Source organism: Anabrus simplex, chromosome 1, assembly GCF_040414725.1.
Source record: "Anabrus simplex isolate iqAnaSimp1 chromosome 1, ASM4041472v1, whole genome shotgun sequence".
In the NCBI taxonomy this organism is placed as follows: domain Eukaryota; kingdom Metazoa; phylum Arthropoda; class Insecta; order Orthoptera; family Tettigoniidae; genus Anabrus; species Anabrus simplex.
In genome coordinates, this window is record NC_090265.1 from 545272121 (window position 1) to 545294817 (window position 22697).

The 22697-nt window shown below is 40.5% G+C and overlaps 2 protein-coding genes across 2 annotated transcripts in view; one reads left to right on the forward strand and one right to left on the reverse strand.

The window, feature by feature from the left end:
- The window catches only part of LOC136857112 (probable E3 ubiquitin-protein ligase HECTD2), a 236724-nt gene that overhangs the window by 101530 nt on the left and 112497 nt on the right, over nucleotides 1–22697 (reverse strand). The window contains exon 7 of the mRNA XM_068225060.1: nucleotides 4915–5017. Coding sequence (XP_068081161.1) covers nucleotides 4915–5017 — 103 coding nt within the window. The remainder of the gene's footprint in view (nucleotides 1–4914; nucleotides 5018–22697) is intronic.
- Nucleotides 1–22697, forward strand: part of LOC136857113 (heat shock 70 kDa protein 12A) — a 560524-nt gene that overhangs the window by 71237 nt on the left and 466590 nt on the right. The window lies entirely within an intron of this gene.

The following is a 22697-nucleotide window of genomic DNA, read 5'->3' on the forward strand; positions in this document are numbered from 1 at the left end:
TTTTTTTTTTTTTGTTTGGTAATATCTGAAGCCATCTCTTTATAGTTTCGACTCAGTTAATTTATAACTGTTAGGCTCTTCAGTATACCGAAACAATTTTGAGTAATACGTTTATAAACTACCTCAAATAGGAAACATATTGTAAGAGAATTATATCTGTAAAAGAAACAACTTAATGAAAATAGAATGTCATGTTTCGTCCTTGAAGGAACATCATCAGATCCTATCAAACAATACTCAAATATTTAGAAATGTATCAACAGAAGCATAATGTTTGGTAGTTTTGGAACAAGTTATGAACCTACAAAAGGGCCTTAAAACACATAGGTTTCACATTTTTTTCCATATCTCTAAGATTTAAACTTTATGCTGCTGTTTCTTTGTAAATATAATTTTCTAGACATATCTCAATAAAAGCGAAGGACTACAGTATAAAGAGAATTTCTCAATGTACGAACAATATGCCAGAACATTTCGCCTCTGAGCCAGGGAAATCGAATACGTCATCTCGGAACAGTAAAATGTTACTTGCTCATGAAACCGAATGAATGAGGACTCCCATTAGGGAGTCGAGAAAGCTTTCGCACTAGATCGACGGACTACAAAATGTCAAAGGTTAGAACCTTCTTTAGAATACTGTAACAAATTGTTTCACAAGTCTCTACTTAGGAATGTAGGCGTAAGAGACAAAGAAGACAAAGGTTGTTTGTCAAGAAGTAGGAAGAGTGATTGGTTGAACCACTTCCAGTTAATCCTTCTCATTAATTGAAAGGGTAAAGTTGAACAACACATTTTCGTTTTCTTGTGCTAAGCGGAGTTGAAACATCCCTCAGGCCCGTTTCTTGATATGGGGTCGGCGATGAGGTGGGATGAATTTATACGGCATTTTTTACGGCCGGCTGCCCTTCCTAACTTCGTAATTTTCCAGTCATGTTTCTGGATTGAGTTTCTTATCGAAAATTTAATAACTAAATTCCAAATCATTTTGTAGCATGGAATTTTTTTAAAAAATGTGATTTTTTTTACTGTTTATAATCCCATTAAAGAAGTTACCTGTCGTTATACGAAAGGCTGTTTAATCTACTCCGAAATATGGTACGTTTTTGGAAGGCGAAGTGCGCGCACTTGTTACCCCGGTGTTTGTATCGAGCACAAGATCCTAGGAATGTTGCACACTTCTTCTTCTTCTTCTTCTTCTTCTTCTTCTTCTTCTCTCCTAACTACCTAAAAGCACTTACATTCGTGGTTACCATAACCTATCTCTTTATATACGAAGATACTCTTTTACTTCAAAGGAAGGAACTCTTTATTTAGTTGGTATTATAAGGCTGAAGTATGCGGTTCTCCTCCTTGGGGAGGTGCCGATGTTGTACGTAGTTCAAGAAAAGGAGACAACAAAGGCGATCTCTGAAGCTAACAAACATAACATTTGTGTAATCGGCCTCCTTTTTGATGTGCGTGGTGCTCTTCCGGGAGGTTTCGCTACGACTACGATCTACCTGTGCCTTTGCTGGCGGACCTAGTGTTTACAGTGCACTATGTCTTCTGGTATGCGCTAGAGCAATTTCGTTACTTTCATTGGTCTGTCTCAGCTTTATCCTTGGCTTTGACAAAATGAAAGTGACTGAGGTATGAGTGATACTAGGAATGTAATTCCTTCTGCAGCCAGTCCCTGCTATGAATGGTGTGAAAATATTGCTCATAGGGTCAGTTGGTGCTTGCATTTCAGTGGGCTTGGCAGACTGATGTGTAATAGCAAATTCTGGCTCGGTGAGGAAAGCAACGGGAAACTACCTCACTCCTCATTTCCCTAGTACGCCTCTTCAGTGATGCCTAGGCCACCTATGACAGCTGATGGCGGAACTGTTGAGGATCCAACCAGCCTTTGGGCTGAGGACTAAACATACATACACGATCTACCTACGAGCCTCAGAACTGACATCTTCACAACTGTCATTTCACTGACCTACAATATATGCACTTAATTTCTCGTATATTTAGATACTACACTTATCATTATTATGTGAGTATACCGAGTCCTTAGGGCTACTTATGTTGAAAGGCCGTAGTATTATTAATGTACAGAGTGGTCCACCGGTTACTTAAAATTTAGTTTAATGCAACCTGTAGTTTATAGACAACCTAAAAACATCGGCCTCTTTTCCTATACAGGGCTAGTGCAATGATATGTTTGGGTTTATGCTCCACTGTACAGACGGAATACTTAGTGCCAATGGTAATTCAATTATAGAACTCTAATGATGAATTCATGAAGCGATCACAGCTGCGAAGAACAGAATGTTAGATTAGGAAGCGTACGTTAACCTGTGAACAGATAGCGTGTACATTGCGATTTTACTATCGAGTGCCAGACCTCGCACTACCTAAGGAGGTAAAAGCTTCGGTAATATTGAACACCCAGGCCGTGCAGAGACAGTTCAAATCCCATGCTGCACTTTGTTTTGTTACGTCTATTACTGTGGATGTATATTACGTGTACATTCCTACTCATTTTCAAAGATTGATTTCAATTTGGCCATGAAAAAGTCCGTTTGATTCAGATAGTATTTAGCGCCATTGTGAAATCGTTGTTCATTCAAATAAGAGGACTGTAGATAAAAACGCTACATCGTTGGATACTTCATGTAATGTCCATTGAAGAAAATACTTTTGGAGCGTCAAATCAGATCGTAGAACTCCTGATGTAATTGTCAATGGCATTGTTACGTATTATTCGCATAACAGATGACCGACTGAAGTTTGTCTATATTGTACAAGTGCCCGCATACCAATATGAGGGACATTCGAGACAGCTCTACGACAACCTCTTCGTTTTGACCAGACATCATACGAGCATCTCTAATATGAGGTTTCATTTCAAGTGCCCCATCTGCACACAAACATCGTTCAAGACTCCGGAACATATTGGCTGTAGGTTTTCTTCTCTCAGGAAAATGAAATGGCGTATAGCTTTTAGTGCCGGGAGTGTCCGAGGACAAGTTCGGCTCGCCAGATGCAGGTCTTTTGATTTGACGCCTATAGGCGACCTTCGCGCCGTGATGAGGATGAAATGATGATCAAGACGACACATACACCCAATCCCCGTGCCAGCGAAATTAACCAATGATGGTTAAAATTTCCGACCCTGCCGGGAATCGAACGCGGGCCCCCTGTGACCAAAGGCCAGCACGCTAACCATTTAGCCACGGAGTCGGACTTCTCTCAGGAAATATCTTGTCATACAGGCATTGCTACTGTGATGAATTCTGTCATGTTTCTCAATAGATGAATAATATAACATCATACTAGTTACTGGAATATATTGCTTGTGTACAGTGGTGGCTCGCGACCAAATTTTCAGCGGGGGGTCACAACAAAATTTGTGTTCACGTCTGAAATATACCAAAGTAGAATTCAAATAAGTACAAAATCATTTACTTAAATCATTTCACTAAAAGTTCCTTGTACGGTGGCTTCTCTACTCATAATATGGTAGAACCCTTATAACCGAGGATGCTTTTTCCCGAGACTAATCTGCGAGTGTGCAAGAAAAGTAAAATTACGACTGCCGGACTGAGTCGCTCAGGCTTTGGCTGAGGCTATGGCTTTCTGACCCCGTGATTACGAAAACCTGTTTAGAATTAGCTACTAGCGAAATCTTCCGGCGATGTAATGCCATAGTTACTTCTGGGAGTGGCCAACAGTAACAGGGGAGGTGGCGGGCCTTTGTGGTCAACTGTAATACTATCTCTGGTTTGAGGGTGGTTGTAGGCGTAAAGGCACATTCCTTACCGTGCTCCTCGCTTATGGATATATCTGTGCATAAACCATGACGTTATCTCCATGCGCATGCGTATAGTCTTAAGGTTCGTAGCAAAATCTCCAGTGTGCTCCCTGGCATTGCCAGTCGAAACGAACAGATGTCAGTGTAACGGAGCTTCGATATAAGTCGAATGCTTTCGATCGATTGACGAAAACAGGTCAAAAAAAGGAAACAATTTTGAATTGCCGGTATCCATGAATGCGCGTTACAACTGGGTGTTCACATGCTCATGTGCTCCTGAGAGCCCACCGCCACTGCTTGTGTGGATTAGTAATAAAAATTATATTCACTTCCCCTAGACGAGTGAATGAACTAGCTTTGTGTCGTGACCTTTTCTTTTTTCGCAGTCCGAAGTTGTCAGAGCTATCTGACGGTGAGATGGTAACCTCGGTCTAGAAAGCTATGAATAACGGCCGAGAGGATTAGTTGTCCCGACCACATGACACCTCGTAATCCGCAGGCTTTCGGGATCAGCACAAACTCGACACTTCTCCTCATACCTCACAAACACACGTCCCACAGGTGTCCCACAGGGTTCTGTACTTTGACCTCTATATTTTTTCTTTATGTCAAAGGCATTAATAATCACTTATATATATACCACCACTATACAGATAAGCTAAAAACCTAATAGCTTATTCAAAATTCAAGATATTAATACCGCAGTTCAGCAAATGATTACCACTGAAAACCAAATCAACTCCCATGCCACATCGAACTTCCTTTCAATCAGTCCAATTAAGACACGAGCTATAATGATAGGTCTGCTAAGGACTAAAATAGAATATAGAAACTTTTTAAAGACGAGCTGGTTGGTTCCTGTTCTCATTTTAATTGACGTACCGGTAATCACTTTTATCACGGGATGTGATTGTTGGACGTAATTTCTTGTAGATTCTGTATACTGCTTTGTTTTTCATCGTTCTATGAAAGGTTTTGTGATTTGGTTGGAGTGCTGTTTGTTATCGTGAGGTGGGTGTGTGTTGGAAATGACCATCACTGTGTTATAAAAGTGTTTAACAGGGCCGACAAGCGTGTCGAGGACGTCACGATTATCCTTGACCTTCACCTTAGTGTGACGGTCACCTTACCTTGAAGAGGGCGCACATCTCTGCGAACGTGTCGAAACAGCGCATGTAGAACCTCTGTAGCGACACATAGTTCTCCGTCTGTTGGGCCCGCCTCACGTCTTGTCTGAAACACAAAAAAATATCACTGTCTCATCGTCATCTTCATTCTATTAAAGAAAGTTAAAACTGAATACCACTACAGAAAATTCCTCTCTATATAAATGTTTGTATGTGAATGACACATCTCCTCCTAAACCATTGGAACAATATCAACCAAACTTGGTACCGGTACACTTATGACTTACTATCCGGAGACGAGCACTGGTGGGGGGTGGGGGGGGGGGGTAAGCCATCCCACTAAGGGGTGAGGGGTCAGGGGGTTAGGTATATATATTTGGCTATTTGCTTTACGTCGCACCGACGCAGATAGGTCCTATAGCAACAGTGGGACAGGAAAGGCCTAGGAATGGGAAGGAAGCGGCCATGGCCTTAATTAAGGTACAGCCCCAGCATTTGCCTGGTGTGAAAATGGGGAAACCACGGAAAACCATCTTCAGGGCTGCCGACAGTGGGGTTCGAACCCACTACCTCCCGGATGCAAGCTCACAGCTGTGTGCCGGGGTTAGGTATAAAAAATAATCGAAAATAGTTTCGAATCCATAGTTTTCGGGGTCGCTGAGATGAATAGCGACACTACGGAATTTTTAAAGTGCAAGTTTAGCCCCCTTTGGAGGAGGGGGGGGGGACGCAGGGAGGAGTGATATATAAAAGTAATCGAAAATAGTGTTGAATCCGTAGTTTTCGGGGTCGCTGATATGAATAGCGACACTTCGGATTTTTTAACCTTTAGGCGTGGGCGAGATCACTGAGATGAATAGTTACATTCTGGATTTTTTTAATCCCTTAGGGAAGGGGGAAGAGGGTGGTGAAATATAAAAGTACTTGATAATAGTGTCGAATCCATAGTTTTAGGGGTCGCTGAAATTAGTAGTGACTCCCCAGATGTTGTTTAAGTCCAAGTTTAGCCCCAGTTGATGAAAAGAAAACGTCGAAATTGACCCTAATTATGGATGCTTGTGCGTATGTTCCAGCATAACTGTCAACTAAACTTGGTACAAATATTACGTACTATCTGGAAACATACTAGGGAAGGGAGTAACATATAATATCTTTTAATAAATATGTCACTTTGACGCCATCTGTACATACTGTATATGTATATAAATTAAGGTATAAAAATGAAAATAGACTTGAATCAATGAGGCACGTCCAGGCATCTTAGAAACTTAAAACTTGGTATCAGGGAAGCTGATGACTTCAGGATCCCTAGAAAAATCAAAACATTCTCAAAATTCCCTGATGAGGGCCACGCTGTGGGTTTCAAATTTGGGGTTCAGCATGAACGCAGTCGGATATATTTATCCAAAACGATAATCTATAGGTTTCATGGGCTTAAAAGTTTCCTTAAAGTCGTAATTTTTAACCCCCTTCCCCAAATCAAGATGGCGGCACTATCTGCTAGACGAGCTAGAAAATTGAAATTTGGTGAAATTATAGCTGTTAGTCTGTAACCGACGGAAAAATTCCAAGTTGTTTAAACTTTACATTTTTACCCCAGAAAAATATCGAAATATGGATGCAAATTTAATGACGGTGCAGACCTTCGTTTCGAGATATTTCGTGACTGAACGGTAAGTCTAATTTCAAAACGGATGGCACAAAATATCGGTTCAATTTGGAGTGATCTATAACGTTGGTCCTATGACTTTTTGTCGTATCTCTATCCCTTATACGTTAGATTTGGCTGTATTTCTCGATTGTACGTAAATTTTGTACTTTTTACACGTATAATTCATGGTTTGACACACTTACAGTAAATGCTGAATCATCAAATTCGGCACGGACATTTGTCCACTCAGTGGCCATATATGAGCTAAATCCTACGTTTCTACCTGTCACATAAATGTCCGAAAAGTAATGAACTGTGTGAAAACCTTACCCAAATTACGCCATATTCAACGTTTCTAACTCAATATAACCCATAAATAGAGGAGATACGAGAAAAGTTCTCAGCATCAACCATTTAGACAGATAAAAGAGGCGTCTTATGGTGCAATTCGTTTGTCGTTATGACCTACTGTTTAACAGCAGTTAATCTGTAAATGAATGTCTGTAATTTTGTAAACGCACATATACTTTCGTATGTCGATCTACAGTATATATATTCACTGAAGTTGATTGTAGCGATCTAGAAAGGGGATGTCTGCCATTATAACTAATACTTTACAAATCGATAGTGACTGTCAATCGGAGGGCGCCTGCTATTTTTTTTTTTTTTTTTTGCTAATTGCTTTACGTCGCACCGACACAGATAGGTCTTATGGCGACGATGGGACAGGGAAGGGCTAGGAGTTGGAAGAAAGCGGCCGTGGCCTTAATTAAGGTACAGCCCCAGCATTTGCCTGGTGTGAAAATGGGAAACCACGGAAAACCATTTTCAGGGCTGCCGACAGTGGGGTTCGAACCTACTATCTCCCGAATACTGGACACTGGCCGCACTTAAGCGACTGCAGCTATCGAGGGCGTCTGCTATTATAATCAATACTCCCCATATCGACTTTGACTGGCAGTATGAATGGGGTCCTTCTTCTGTTCCTGTGTAACTGACATTAGTAAGGAGGGCCTACTACTGTAATGAATAATTCCCTTCTCGATTCGACTGGCAGAAGGCAAGAGAGCATGGAGTTTTGTTAAAAACTCCCCTACCCGATTGTACCTGGCAGCAGGCAAGAGTGCCCGTGATTATAAAAAGAAATCATCTAAAATGTGACTGACATTAGGTAAAGTGGCCTGCTATTATAATCGAAACTCACCATCTCGAGTGTGAATGGCAGTAAGCTGACTTGCATTAGGTAAAGGGGTCTGCCATTTTGATTATAACAGCACAACTCAATTTTGACTGACAGCTGAGAATGTGCCTGCCATTATAATGAAAACTCCTCAACAGTAACATGTCTGGAAGTAAAACATTGGAAACAACGTATGGGGACCTCCCCATGCACTTTCACGGATAACGCTAAGAGACTGCGTGTACAGTAATTTACTTCGATATCCATAAACGGTGTAGAATACCGTAGCGTAACACGGGTACATTTGCTGGTAGTTAAATGCAATATTACTTAAAAATAAACCGCTAACATTCTTGTGACATTATGCCTAATGGCGCGACTATAGAAATGTGAACAGAAGGGAGCGAAATTGAACCATGTCATGTCATGTCATAGAATTTTGGTGACTATTGGAAATTAGTAATACTATTTTTAAAGACGTACAATTAATAAGGATATATGCTATTGGTTTTACGTTGCATCTACTCAGAAAAGACTTATGGCGATGATGAGATGGGTGAAACTGGGAAACCAGTGGAAACCATCTTCAGAATTTGAACCCACAATCTCTCGAATGCTTACCCCTCCATGTGCACTCTTTCCTTGTTCACAACTTTATTGTGTTGTCGCTTGTTATCATATTGTTCCCCTGTTTGTTAGAAACCTGGAACCTCGAATAATTCACTTTTACACTTGAGTTTCGTTACAAAAAGAGCTGAGGAAAACGCCTGTAAAGATTTAGGCAGAGAGTGATAATTGGCTAAGTTGATATATTCTGTGAATGAAAACGGGAATTCGTGAAATATTGGAACTCAGTCTAGAAAATGTAATATTTTACCAACGCATTACTTCGTCTACTACATTCATTGGTAGGAATACAGAATAATATCCGCCCTTACTATAAATAAGGATAAACTGAAGAACAAATGCCCAGCTCCGATGGTGAATGGATTTCTTTTAACAAAGAAGAGAAAGAGCATAATAGAACAGTCCTAAACGTTTGTATTCTCAAACTTCTTGTAATCAAAGAAATGATTACACAATTCTGTTATTCTACAGTAAATTTATTTGGCTTTCGCAAAACACGATTTTTCCTCCCTGTTTTACTACATGATCATGCACTCGTTTGAAATAAATTAACCTTGATTAACCTAGTATCCCTAAAAGGAAATGATTACTGTAGTTCGAAAATTATTCATAGCTAGTTACCGACTGCGGTTTCCTCTACAAACGTACTCATCGAAGATGGAGAAATATGAAGGTAGAGATTCTTATAGGAACTAATGACAAAATAAAACACCCTCCTATTAGTAATCGTTGGAGGAAGAAGAAGAGTTCCCAACACTCGAAGAGAAGGTGATGACGATTTATTTTCTTTTTACCGAGCCCGATAGCTGCAGTCTCTTAAGTGCGGCCAGTATCCAGTAATCGGGAGATAGTGGGTTCGAACCCCACTGTCGGCAGCCCTGAAGATGGTTTTCCGTGGTTTCCTATTTTCATACCAGGAAAATGCCGGGGTTGTACCTTAATTAAGGCCACGGCCACTTTCTTCCACTTCCTAGGCCTTACCTATCCCATCGTCGCCATAAGACATATCTGTGTCGGTGCGACGTAAAGCAAATAGCAAAAAATAAAAAAATAAAAAAAGCTTCCTTCCCCCTCCTAGCCCTTTCCAATGCATCGTCGCTATAAGACCTGTGTCGGTCATTTTTAGGTCATTTTCCAGCTCATATCGGCGCACGCCGTTGCAGCCTTGGTCTACCAGAAAGACCGGGTGAGTTGGCCGTGCGGTTAGGGGAGCGCAGTTGTGAGTTTGCATTTGGGAGATATTGGATTACACTATACGTCAGATACGTTGGCTTTACGTCGCACTAACTACTTTTACGGTTTTAGGAGAGCCGAGGTGCCAGAATTTAGTCCCGCGGAAGTTCTTTTACGTGCAAGTAAATCTGTCAACACTAGGGTGACGTATTTGAACACCTTCAAATACCACCGGACTGAGCCAGGATCGAACCTACCAAGTTGTGGTCAGGAGGCCAGCGCTTCAACAGTCTGAGCCAGTCAGCCTGGCTGGTGGTATTTGAACGGACTCAAATACGTCAGCCTCGTGTTGGCAGATTTACTTTCACGTAAAAGAACTCCTGCGGGACTAAATTCCGGCACCTCGGCGTCTCCGAAAACGGTAGGAGTAGTTAGTGGGACGTAAAGCTAATAACATTCTTCTTTTATTATTATTATTATTATTATTATTAACTATGATCTCGTTTTGGCCGACAATGGATCACATTAATTCGAATTCAGCTTCATCTGTTTCTGGGTTTTAATCCTCGACCAGTACTCTTTCATCCTTTTACTCTGCAATCTCCTCCACGGCGCTTGCGTACGGGATCTAACTTTTTCTCTGAATCCTCTTCGTGGCCTTGATCCTCGACTTGTAAGCATCCCTGTTGCTGATTTCCGTTCCTTGTATTTCCATTTCTTCCAGGTCTTTCTTCACCTCCTTATACCTTTCCCTCTTCCGCTGGGCAGCCCACTGAAGAAGCAAAGGAAACTCAATTTATTTTATCACCCAGAAGTCTTTTTAGTAGATATCGGTATATGATAAGTTATCTTACATGTTTCTGTTGCTGAAGTTGTCTTGGGGACCGGGCGAGTTGGCCGTGCGCGTAGAGGCGCGCGGCTGTGAGCTTGCATCCGGGAGATAGTAGGTTCGAATCCCACTATCGGCAGCCCTGAAAATGGTTTTCCGTGGTTTCCCATTTTCACACCAGGCAAATGCTGGGGCTGTACCTTAATTCAGGCCACGGCCGCTTCCTTCCAACTCCTAGGCCTTCCCTATCCCATCGTCGCCATAAGACCTATCTGTGTCGGTGCGACGTAAAGCCCCTAGCAAAAAAAAAAAAAAAAATAAGTTGTCTTGGTTAGTAGAAATTATACAAAATGGAAATGACATTCTTCGGCAGCACCTAACGGTGAGCAGTGGCCGGATCGACCTAATTAGGTGACCAGGTCATCGTTGAATAAATTTCGCCAGAATTAATCAGAACTGTTGGGAAAATGTTTATATATGTACAGATCATCGTATACTGTAAGAATTGAACGCATTAAGTCTGAGCTGTGAATGATGACGTCCTGAACTTGAAACGTTCACTTATTGTTTCCTTGGCCTGCATTTAAACACTACTACTGATAGTCACTTTACCACTAACTGGAAGTAAATTACTCAGTCAGATGCTTGACTGTATTATTCAAATGGAACTTAAATAGTGTAACACTGCTGTTGAGACGCTATGCAACGGAATCTAATATTGTCGCTGATAGCACACGTTGGTTACATACTTACCTTACCTCAGAGCAAATGGACTCGCCCTTCCCACATCACCTGCGTGCGCATAAGCGAGAGAAACACAGTCACTTGTGAGCTAGCGGTCTAACGTAACGTTGTCACTATGTTTTCCAAACAGGAACAACGGAGTTGGATCAAGACTGAATGTGCCAGAGGTCGTACAGCACGACAGTGTCATCAAGGTCTTCAAGAGGCTTGCGGAGAATCTGCATTGCCTTACAGAACAGTGGCACGTTGGGTAAAAGCCTTCAGCGATGGTCGGCAAACTGTGGCGGACATTCATCGAGCAGGTCGTCCTACGAGTGAAGACAGTGGACAGTGATCGAAACCAGACGATTCGTGAGCATTCGCTTCAGAACTGTTGCAGATTCGACAGGCAGTAGTAGACCGCTTCATTCGCACCATCAACAGAACAGGCTCTGCCCTCAAGGTATACTACGACTTCCACATCTCTGGCAACTGGTTATACACAATGCTAGTGACTACATTGAAGGACAGTAAAGGTTGCTAACATGTAACTCTTTTCTATCTGTTGTAAATAAATAGTTGCCACTATTTAACTTCCAACTTTCGTATAATGAACCAATGCGATGCACTGACTATTCATTACTGACTGTACTTTATGATGTACAGGTGTCCTCTTCACAAACTTCATTCAGATATACTTTTTGTTGGTAATTTAACGTCGTACTAAAACATGGAAGGTTTCCGGTGACGCAAAGATGGGAAAGGGCTTGTATTGGGAAGAGAACAGTTTAGTTCGAACTCACCATCTCGCGAATGCTAGATCTACGTGACTCGAATCGTGCAGCCAACTTGCTCGGTACTTTGATGTATTAAAATACATATTTGTGTTGAGTAACCAAATGCCCTTTTCTGGAAAATAATTTGTACGTGACACATTTATGTACATATTTCAAGAAGATCCCACTGCAGCGGACAGCAGTTGATGACATGACTGAGTAAGAACCTGCGAGACGCACCCGCTCGGTTGTCTCTAATGGTCGTATTCAAGGACAAGACTTTGAGCGGATACTTTACAAAGCTTATTTTGATAGGAAAGTCTAACTTTACTATAAGTCTGTTTCAAAGACGCTGCTTTCTCCAAAGTAGACTTTGGCTGAAGAAGACTTCGTAAAGTCGAGAGTTTACGAACGGTATTTGAGGTTGGCAATGATAACGTCTGTAATAATAGAAAACAAGAGAAGACTGTCTTTCGTCGAGCATTTTTAGTTATTACTGCTCAGGCCTAGTGTATCGTAATTTTTCGTGCTTTTCTTTTTTCTCAACGATGAAAGGGAAGGAAAAAGATTTTCAGCTTGTGAGAACTTGACAAACTGAGGTCTTTTCCTGGCAGTCCGTAGAGATACTCTTCTAATTATTCTGCTGACTGTTGGCTGGCTTGCACGTCGTACGTCAGCACAAACTAGCTGAAAATCGCCTATAACAAATAAAGAGTAGTCCTATAACTAGAACATTGCGCTCATTCATTTAACATAAGCTCAATCAGTTACGTGTACAAGCATTACAATAAACTATTATATCTTATATATATAAAGCCAGAAGGCTAACTGACTGACTCACTGACATAAATGTTTACCAACTTCGGCATCAGCTAGAAACTTGAAATTTGGCAAAGTTATAGCTATTGGCCTGCAACCTAACGAAAAATTCCAAAACATTCAAATTTTTAACTTTTACCCCCTCCCCCAAACAAAATGGCGGACGCAATGATGCAGTGCCCTACAATATTAAAATTTGTAACTGACATGGAAATTGCAAGAAGTTCAATATTTAATATTTTACCCATTATAAAATTTGAAATATTAAGCCAAATTTAATGACTGTGCAGACTTTCGTTTCGAGCTATTTTGTGGCTGAACGGTAATTTTATTACAAGTTATAAATCTCCATGGGCTTCACCGTAAATTGCTTGAGAAGCATACATTATGCTGAAATTGGATTAGTGTTTCCACATATTCCTTCCGTTTTCCCATACATTCAAGGAAGCTAGACTAATGATGGTCGGTTTACATATGGTCAATAGTCGTGCCAAGAAGCGTGCTGAATTTCGTGCATCTATCTGTCTTACAAGTGTGTGAATCAGTAAAATAATTTATGGAAATTTCAGAAAATTTTCCAAAACCGGTAATTGCTATCATTGAACGGATTGCTCTCTTGCACCCTAAAATTGAGAGATCTACAACTTTGGTCCTATAACATTTTGTCGTATCTCGACCCCTTCTACCTCAAATTGAGCTTTATTTTGCCGGTTTTGGAAAGTTTTCTGAGTACCCGGGGGTTCGGGGGCCAAGTCCTCAACGAGCGAAAGCGAGTACTGTATATAAAAATGGATGTATGTGTGTGTGTAAATGACACATCTCCTCCTAAACCACTGGAGCAATTTCAACCAAACTTGGTACACCTATGGCTTACTATCTGGAGACGAGCACTGTGGGGGTAAGCCATCCGTTGCTCCCTTAGGGGTGGGGGCTCAGCGGGTCAGCATATAAAAATAATCGAAAAATGTGTCGAATCCACAGTTTTCGGGGTCGCTGAGATGAATGACACTCCGGATTTTTTTAAAGTCCATTTTCAGACCCTTTGGGGTGGGGGCGAGGGGAGAGTGATATATAAAATTAAACGAAAATAGTGTCGAATACATAGTTTTCGGGGTCGCCGAGGTGAATTGTACACTCCGGATTTTTAGTATCAGGAGAAAAACCATGTGGGGGTAAGACAGCCCAGGAACCCTTAGAGTCGGGGGGGGGGGAGGGGGGTCAGATATACAAATTAACGAAAATAGTGCCGAATCCATACTTTTCGGGGTCGCTGAGATGAATAGTGACACTCCGGATATTTTAAAGTCCAAGTTAAGCCCCCTTTGGGATGGGGGGCGAGGAGGGACTGATATATAAAATTAAACGAAAATAGTGTCGAATACATAGTTTTCGGCGTCGCCGAGGTGAATTGTACACTCCGGATTTTTAGTATCAGGAGACAAACCGCGTGGGGGTAAGACAGCTCAGGAACCCTTAGGGTGAGGGGGGGGGGGCGGGCAGCGGCTTGAGATATTAAAAACCATCGAAAGTAGTGTCGAATCTATACTTTTTCGGGCTCGCTGAAATGAATAACAACACTCCACAATTTATTAATGCCCATGTTCAGTCCTCTTCGTGATGGAGGACTGATATATGAAATTAATCGAAAATAGTGTCGAATACATAGCTTTGGGAGTCGCCGAGTTCAATTGTACACTCCGAGTTTTTAGTATCAGGAGATAAACCACGTGGGCGTAGGGCACCCCAGGAACCTTCAGGGGCAGGGGGCGAGGGGGTAAGATATAAAAATCATCGAAAGTAGTGTCGAATCCATTCTTTTCGGGGTTGCTGAGATGAATAGTGACACTCCGAATTTTTTTTAAAGTTCATCCCTCTTCTTGGTGGGACGCAATGTGAGAGTGATATATAAAAATAATCGAAAATAGTGTTAAATCCATAGTTGTCGGAGTCGCTGAGATGAATAGTGAAACTCCGGATATTTATAAGTCCAAGTTCATCCCCCTTTGTTGTGCGGGGGCGAGGGGGATTGAGATATAAAAATAATCGAATATATTGCCGAACCCATAGTTTTCTGGGTCGCTGAGATGAATAGTAACCTTTGGCATAGGGGGCGAGAAAGGGTGAAAAAATAAATTGTCAAAAATTGCCGAGATAATGGACGTGCGTATGTTCCAGTATGACTTTCAAGTATGACTTACTACCTGAAAGCATACTGTGGGAGTAGGACGTCCCTAGAACTACTAGGGAAGCGGGTGAAATATAATCCATATTAATCAATTGCAGTCAGTTTGGCGCGATCTATATATACTGCACTATATATATAAATAAATTAAGGCATACAAATGAAAACAGACGTGAGTTAATGAGACCATTCTAGGCATCTTAGAATCTTAAAACTTGGTACCAGACAAGCTGATGACTTCAGGATCCCTAGAAAAATCTAAAATTCTCAAAATTCACTTAGGGGGACACGCTGGGAGTTTCAAATCTCCATAAGAACACAGTCGGTGATATTTATCCAAAACGATAACCTGTAGGTTTCATGGGCTTAAAAGTTTCCTGAAAGTCCTAATTTTAACCCCTCCCCCATATTAAGATGGCAGCACAATCTCCCAGATGAGTTAGAAAATAGAAATTTGGCAAAATTATAGCTTTTTGCCTGTAACCGACGGAAAATTTACGAGATGTTTATGTATTTTTTAACCCCGAAAAATATAGAAATATGGAGGCAATTTCAATGACGGTATTTGGTGGCTAAATGGTGAGTCGTATCACAAAACGGATGGCAAAATCTCCGTTTAATTTGGAGTGATCTACAACTTTGGCCCTATGACGTTTTGTCGTATCTCTATCCCTTATACGTTAAATTTGGCTCTTTATGGATTTACGTAAATTTTGCACTTTGTACACGTATAATTGATGGTTTGATTCACTTATAGGAAAGATGGGATCATCAAATTCTACACGAATATTGGCCCACTCACTAGCCATATGTGAGCCAAATTCTATATTTGAAGCTGTCGCTTAAGTATCTGAAAAGTAATTCACCGTGTGAAAACCTTACACAAATTTCACCCTATTCAACGTTTCTAAAACAATTTTACCTTTAAATAGATGAGATACGAGGAAATATCATAGGGCCAGCCATTTAGATCGCTAAATGAGGCCAGAGGCGTCTTTTCGTAAAGTCCGTTTTTCGATATGATGAACCGTTTAGCAGCAGTTATTCTGTAAATGAAGGTGAACATGCATATACTTCCGTATGTCGATCTACATTTATTCATTTAAGTCGATTTGTAGCGATCTAGAAGGGGTGTTTCTGACGTTGTAATTAATACTTTACAAATCAATAGTGACTGTCAGCAGGAGGGCGTCTGCTGTTGTAATCAGTACTCCCCACACCGACTTTAACTGGCAGTAGGAATGGGGTCCTCCTCCAACGCCTGTGTACCATTGTAATGAATAATTCCCTTCTCGATTTGACTAGCAGAAGGCAAGGGAGCGCGCAATTTTTCAAAACCCTTTTTATCTGATTCTCTTTATCATTAGGTATAGGAGCCCCCTTGTAAGGGTGTCCCCGATTATAAACAAATTTACTCACCAAAATATGACTGACGTTACGCATAGTGAATTGCGGTAGACAAGTGGACCTGTCGTTATCATCACAACTCCGCATCTCGCACTTTACATTGGAAACAACGTCTGCGGACCTCCCTATGCTTTTTCTCGGATTAACGCCAAGAGACATGCAGCTTAAAGATTCTTATTCTCTTCATGTACAGTAATTTACTTCGATATCCGTATACAATGTAGAATACCGTACCGAAGCATGGGTACATTTGCTAGTAAATAATAATTTAATAAGCCACTTACTCGTGGCATATTATATTAAAGCAATTAGCAGTTGTATCAGTGGAGGAATAAGTAGTCTTCTTTGACCTTCTGTCATTAGTACATCTTCGAACATCGCGGGGATATCTAAATGCAGTTCGTTTATCGAATCTGTGTCTAACTATGAATTCGCGATTCATGTGGCACGGGGGCTGGGTGTACGTATCGTCTTCCTCATCATTTCATCCTCATCACGACGCGCAGGTCGCCTACGGGAGTCAAATCAAAAGACCTGCATCTGGCAAGCCGAACTTGTCCTCGGACACTCCCGGCAGTAAAAGCCATACGCCATTTTATTTATGAAGTCAAAGTACGCGCCATTAGTGACTGAAGCAGTCTCGGCTGAAGTATACGTTCCGCAAAGTCTTGACTATGAATAGGAAAATGGTGACTTTGGTGGGTACCATGTCGACTTTGCCTCAAAGTCTTGTTCTTGAATACGACTCTAAGTCCTCTCTCCCTTTAATGGCTTATCACTTGCTTTTATTGTAACCTCCTTCAATTCCCAAGTGTAAAACAGTCCTAGGAATTAGCGTACTCATTTTGTTAAGTGACGGGAATTCAAAGCAATAATAATGTTATTGTTTTAACGTCCCACTAACTACTTTTACGGCTTTCGGAGACGCCGAAGTGCCAGAATTTTGTCCCACAGGGTTTCTTTTTACGTGCCGGTAAATCGACCGACACGAGGCTGACGTATTTGAGCTCCTTTAAGTACCATCAGACTGAGCCGTGATTGAACCCGCCAACTTGAACTCAGGAGGCCAGTTCTCTTCCATCTGAGTTACTCATAGCACTTGGCTGCCTAAATGGATCGACCACTCTCCGGCATACAAGTGAAGACGACAACCTCGATCGGTATTCTAACCACTCAATGTCATTCGGGAGATAGTGGGTTCCAGCTCCACTGTCGGCAGTTCTGAAGATGGTGTTCCGTAGTTTCCCATTTTCACACCAGGCAAATGCTGGGACTGCACCTTAATTAAGGTTACGGCCGCTTACTTCCACTCCTAGCCCTTTACTATCCCATCGTCGCCATAAGACCTATCTCTGTCGGTGAGACGTAAAAACAAACCCTCAATGTGAGGTTGGGTGCCTTAGTTATCGTAATCAGTATTTTTATGGAACTACTTGGTAACGCGTGTTAACATTGTGGGAGGATACAGAATTATCGATTTCTTCCACCAGAAACGCCTGTGAAGATAAGTAAAGAAAGTGGGCAGAGTTAGTGTATGACATACTTCGAGAGGGAGTTATCAGTCAAAACAAACAAAGGGTATCTTACTAGGTTAGTGGATAATCGATATATGTATTTGTACTTTGCCTGCTATTTCTTGCAGACGGTGGAAAATATGAGAGTTCGGTATCATGGCATTACAACTGAAAGATATTCCAAAACGTTCATACCCTTTACGTGTTTGTACTTGTTTGTGCGATAATTGGATAGAATGCCTAAATAAATTTGTGGTGATATTTTTAGACATAAACGCGAAGTTCCTGTCAGTCAGTCTAAGTGCAGTGTGTCCTCTTATCTGAAGGAAGGTAGTTGTTCTTGAAAACAACAGTGGAAGTTTTCGTTTTACTTCAGTTTCAGGAACAATCTGTTCTACGTTTCAACCTTTTGGTCTTGATCATCTGCGTTGTCTAAAGTCATGGATAAAATATGATTGAATACATTTTTATGTCCTAAGGTTGACAATAATAGCTTGTATGATTTTTATTTGTTGCAGAAGAATCTGCCTGGCCTTCATGTAGGAATATGTACAATTTCCAGCCAAAGTGAACTCGGTAAACCACCATTACGATACTTTGTCCCTCAGCTACACACTCTTTTGTTGGTGGAACCACGGTAATATTTTTCCCCTCTGTGAACACGTTGCGGGCGGTGACATTAATGATGTAACATTTATGTGTATTACCCAGCATCTAGCAGTATTGTTTCCACTCCAGATAACGCGAAACAAAAGAATGTAGTCCATTCTGAATTAACAAGATAAACTTGGCTTGCGTCACGAGCTCTGGCCACTTAGAGATACAGGATATAAGGGAATGTCCTCTTGGACTGTTTATCTTAGAACAGAGTCTGTCATAATATGCAGTATTACACAACACACAGGAGCAAATCTGAAAATGTAGAGGGATGTTTATTAGCATTTTATCAAGAGAACGTAATGGTATAGCTGTATGTCTTGTGTTTCGGAGACTAGGTTGAGCAGACGAGATTGTAGAGCGCTGACCTTCGGAGCTCAAGCTGGTGGGTTCGATCCCAGTTAACTCCGATGGCATCTGAAGGTAAAACGTAAATTCGTGGCCTCCTCCCGTGGTGGTGCAGCTCTTTTCAGGCACACCCCCAATGGAGGTGAGCAGCGTGTAGCACTATACCCACATACCAGCCCTCAAACCATTTTTAAATCTGTGGAAGTACCGGGCAGTTAATAATACTAACCGTTACATTACGGAGGCGGATATTTAAACGTGATACGCCAGTCTTATATCGGAAAATTTACTGACACGTGAAGAGACTCCTTCGGGACAAAATTTTGGTATATAGGCGTCTCTGAAAGCCGCAAATGTAGGACGTACAGCCTGTATAACACCTTACTTCTTGCACTTGGCTGTTGTCCGTAAACAGATGGATGGATAATCCGCCTGGTCAATAGAATTACATGCATAAAGGCCATAAACAATTACAATTTATTTACGTTTCACACTTTAGAATATATAGTACATGTTTCTAGAAATATGTTAATTATTTTCTTCAGCTATATAGAATTCATATATTTAACAGTTGCCTCAATATCGCTCTGACAGCCGCATGTCAGCTTTGCACATCCACTTGTTCTACAATATCGATCCTGTCTGGCAGCATAATTCATCTATTTCCTGAAGGGAACGGCTTGACAACTTGTTTAAACACCATTTTATATTATTTTAATATGATCCAATTCGATTTCGATAAGGGAATATTGAATTAAGAAGGACATATTTGATGTCATGTTGCAACAGTGCTCAACATTTTATCTACATAGACACACCCTCAATGTTGAGTTTATATAGAGATGACAGTATGGACTTTACTTCCATACTATTATTTATCAATTTTTAAATGTTATATTGTATCTGTTACAAATTTCGTTTTGTTAGAGCCATGCAAGCTTTCATCTACACAATCTGTACTGTATAGCTGACTTATTTGGATTAAACTAAACCAAATTGATAAGTAGGAAAATAATTACGTTTTATTTATGTATGTAACGTTTCTTGCAAGAGGTTTCTACACAGCAGCCCAGTTCCGACGGGAGTCGATAGGTCGATTTATCCCTTTCTATACATTTGACGATATCGCATGTTCATGTTAAGTCGTTCAAAATGAGAATGATCGCATGGTACTGTGAACCAGTGTACATAATACGTATTTTGTGTAACCACTGGGTTTGCATCTACCTGGGATGTGAATTATATTTCGATAATAATTAAAACTAAGTCTGATGAACATTAAATGCGTGGAACATAAAATTCCATGTGTTCATTCTTCCTTTATTTGTTGTTTTTTGTTTTTGAGTTTTTACGCACCTGGTGTCACCAGATGGAATTTCTGTAAACGAAGGCATCTCAAACTGAAAACTAGGACAGACTAAGAAAACAGGACTAAATAATAGAAATGTTTCGTACGGTGTAAAAATATTTAAATACGCGTGGCAGTAACAATGATAGGTGAAAGACTTTGAGAAACAGATTATTGTCAGAACGTAGAACTGAAAGAACACGAAGAGAATTCTGTGAAATCAGCAATAAACTTCTCAGAAATAAATAAATAAATAAATAAATAAATAAATAAATAAATAAATACTTACGAATAGAGAAATGAAAGGTGAAGAAAATTGCTGTTTGTCATGTGGAGAATTCATGGAGGAGGCACACCTATTGAGAGTATGTAAGGAAACAAAATTATTTAGGGTCTAGTACCTGGGTAGTTATTGTAAAGCAAAATTTGAAAGAGAGAAAGAATTTTATACAATTATAAAATTGTTAAACAAGGAATGGATCGCACCGGGTAGGACAGCAAACTTTTTCGAGATAGTAAAAAATATGTGGCAAAATGGAATAAAAGAAACCAACACGAAGTCAACTTTTAGCATTATGGTTGTATTATTCTTGTCATTGTCATTTTCGTTAAGGTTAATGCATGTGAACTTGCTTAGGTTACAATGGATTAAATGTGCCTTCCTCAGCTTGTGGAGTTCCGTAGCTGTAGGTCGAGAGCATTCAGTTCATTCCTTCATTCATTCATAATGTCTGTTGTAAGCTAAGGATAACAATATTCAGACTGGTAAGACAATTAAATACTTGCAGTAACACAAATTTGTAAGGGTAAGACACATGTTGTCCTAGACTATATAACAATGTTAACGTCTAGGACAAAAAATAAAAATCTTAGAAACCACAATTTATAGATCGGGTGTAAATAGTGATTAGGCGTAATTGTAATATTTAAGGTAGTAATAGATAAATTAATTGTAACAAAACCTTGCCTGCATCAAAATAATTTGGATTGCAATACATTATTACTCCCTCCCCAGTTTTGGTGATCCGGAAGTAGGGGATGGGAGTATTCTATTCTATTCTATTCTATTCTATGAAAGAGAGTAACGTTTTATAATTGTTGCTTTCCTGGTGATTTGCCTATAACTTAAATCATTTTTTTATTTCCTTGAAGATTTTCATTAAATTCTATATTTCGAATGTCACCGATATCGATAGCTGTAGTCGCTTAAGTGCGGCCAGTATCCAGTATTCGGGAGATAGTAGGTTCGAACCCCACTGTCGGTAGCCCTGAAGATGGTTTTCCGTGGTTTCCTATTTTCACACGACACAAATGCTGGGGATGTACCTTAAGGCCACGGCCCCTTCTTTCACGTTCCTAGTCCTTTCCTCTCCCATCGTCACCATAAGACCTATCTGTGTCGGTGCGACGTAAATCAACTTGCAAAATATTTCGAATGTCAATTGCACTTTTATTATATTCCTAATGGAGTCAATTGAGAGACGCTCTTTCATTTCCTCTACGGGCTCTGCATTAAAAAGCATTTGCGCGTATTCCGTTGTGCTGAAATTAAGTTTCGTAATTAGGAAATGTATAAAATTAATTATCTTTTACGTCCAGTTATAATTAATGCATGAATAAATTCCATAAGTGTTGTACAGCACGTCACCTACAAAACGAAGAACCTACAAGGAAAAGCATCACCCGGGGAAATCCCTGAAATTATTCTATCGAACGTTTCAATATTTTAAACTCTCGAGATACCAGAGATCGTTGTAAATGTTTCAGTGACACCAGTTTCTCTGTGTGTGAGAAAAAAATCACAATCCATATCCTAGTTTTAGCATCGGTTTGCAATGATAACAATTCCAGGAAATATGTATGTTTTAAAATACCATTTTGATACGGTACCTTGGCAATTTAGAAAATCTCCCAGAACGTCCTTGGACGCATAAAATACTAGCAAAATATATAGAAGATTTGGATATCCGGTAACCCTTTATACATCTCCTGTCATCAAAACAGTTTCAGTACCCACGGTTTCCAGAAGTTTCAGCGTAAACTCTTCGTTTGTGGAAGGGATTGGTGCATTTAGTATATCCACCATTAACGGGTCCTAACGGCTACATTTCGCACTATATTTAAAACTATGGATAGTATGGCATACAACTTGGTGCAATAATGCAATTTCTTTTCTGTGCGATCAAACAAACCTTGTATCGCATTCCACGATTTAGGTCTCTTTTTCTTTCGTTTTCTATGTCTTCTCTGATCTCGTCCTGTATTATCTGGTTAACTTTTTGTTAATGACCAACGTGGAACTTTTTATTTATAACCAAAAAGTAAAATACATCTCGGTACAGGTCATTAAGGTCGTTGGAGAAGTGGAAGTTAAAGTTGGCGGACTTAGTGGCTCAGACTGTTGAGGCGCTGGCCTTCCGATCCAAACTTGACATGTTCGATCCTGGATCAGTCCAGTTGTACTGGAAACTACTCAAATACGTCCGCCTCGTGTCGGTATATTTACTGGCATGTAAAAGAACTCTGCAGGACAACATTTCAGCACCTCGGCT